This window comes from Gekko japonicus, unplaced genomic scaffold, assembly GCF_001447785.1.
Source record: "Gekko japonicus isolate JY-2015 unplaced genomic scaffold, Gekko_japonicus_V1.1 scaffold8657, whole genome shotgun sequence".
NCBI classification, from domain to species: Eukaryota; Metazoa; Chordata; class Lepidosauria; order Squamata; family Gekkonidae; genus Gekko; species Gekko japonicus.
The window spans coordinates 1-927 of NW_015166100.1; the positions used below are offsets into that span (position 1 = coordinate 1).

At 52.1% G+C, this 927-nt stretch overlaps 1 protein-coding gene across 1 annotated transcript in view; it reads right to left on the bottom strand.

Annotated features, from left to right (window-relative positions):
- Positions 1-133: 133 nt before the first annotated feature.
- LOC107110728 (methyltransferase-like protein 16) overlaps positions 134-927 on the bottom strand; it is a gene marked incomplete at its 3' end in the record, with an annotated part of 6,547 nt that continues 5,753 nt past the window's right edge. Inside the window, exon 4 of the mRNA XM_015411525.1 lies at positions 134-223. Within this exon, the coding sequence (XP_015267011.1) occupies positions 134-223 (90 nt within the window). The remainder of the gene's footprint in view (positions 224-927) is intronic.

The window sequence follows — 927 nt, forward strand, 5'->3', positions numbered from 1 at the left end:
AACCATGACACCAAACTGGCTCTCCCAGGTAGGAGTGCTGGGGCTTGTCCACTCTTAAGCAAAATCCATGTTCAAATGTAAGGCAAGAGGGCAAAGAAAAAGGGGAGGGGAAGGGAGAGGGACGGACGCTTACCGGCACCTTGACGTTTTCATAGAAGCTCCATGCCAGTGCCCACCTCATGGTCCGGCCCTGGCAGAATTCGGTGTGGGTAACTTTCGGAACCTGTACCGGGCAAAAGTATCTTAAGTCAACAACCTTTCCTCAATTATTTTTTAAAAGTGATCCTGGCCACCAAGAAACTTTGGAACGAAACCCCAAGCCGCCCTCACCCTGATGTACGGTGCCACCCTAGGCAGAGAGATTCCGGGCTTACCCCACTGACTTAAGTCTTACAATAAGGCATGAGAAAAAGAGAATGATTACGCAGTCCTTCTCCTCAGAGCTTTTTTGCTGAGCTGTGCAGCAGGCTGCGGTGGCTCAAGTGGTTAAGACGCTGAAACTGCAGACCGGAAAGATCGGTAGTTCAGCAGTTCGAGACCTGAGTGCCACATGACGGAGTGAGCTCCCGTGTCTGGCTCCAGCTCCTGCCAACCTAGCCGTTCGAAAGCAAGAAATTGCAAGTAGATAAATAGGTACCACTTCGGTGAGAAGGTAACAGCGTTCCGTGCGCCTCGGTGTCTACTAGCCGGCCTCATGACCATGGAAACGTCTTTGGACAGAGCTGGCTCTTCGGCTTGGAAATGGAGATGAGCACCGCATCCCTAAAGTTGGATTCGACTGGCTTTCGAACAAGGGAAACCTTTACCTTTACAGCAGGAGAAGCCGCCTCCTGTGTCGTGCATCCCTATGAAATGCACGCTGGCAGGACGGACGCATGCAGCGGAATAACCCCACATGTGCAGAGGGTGGGAACAGAATGGACTGCA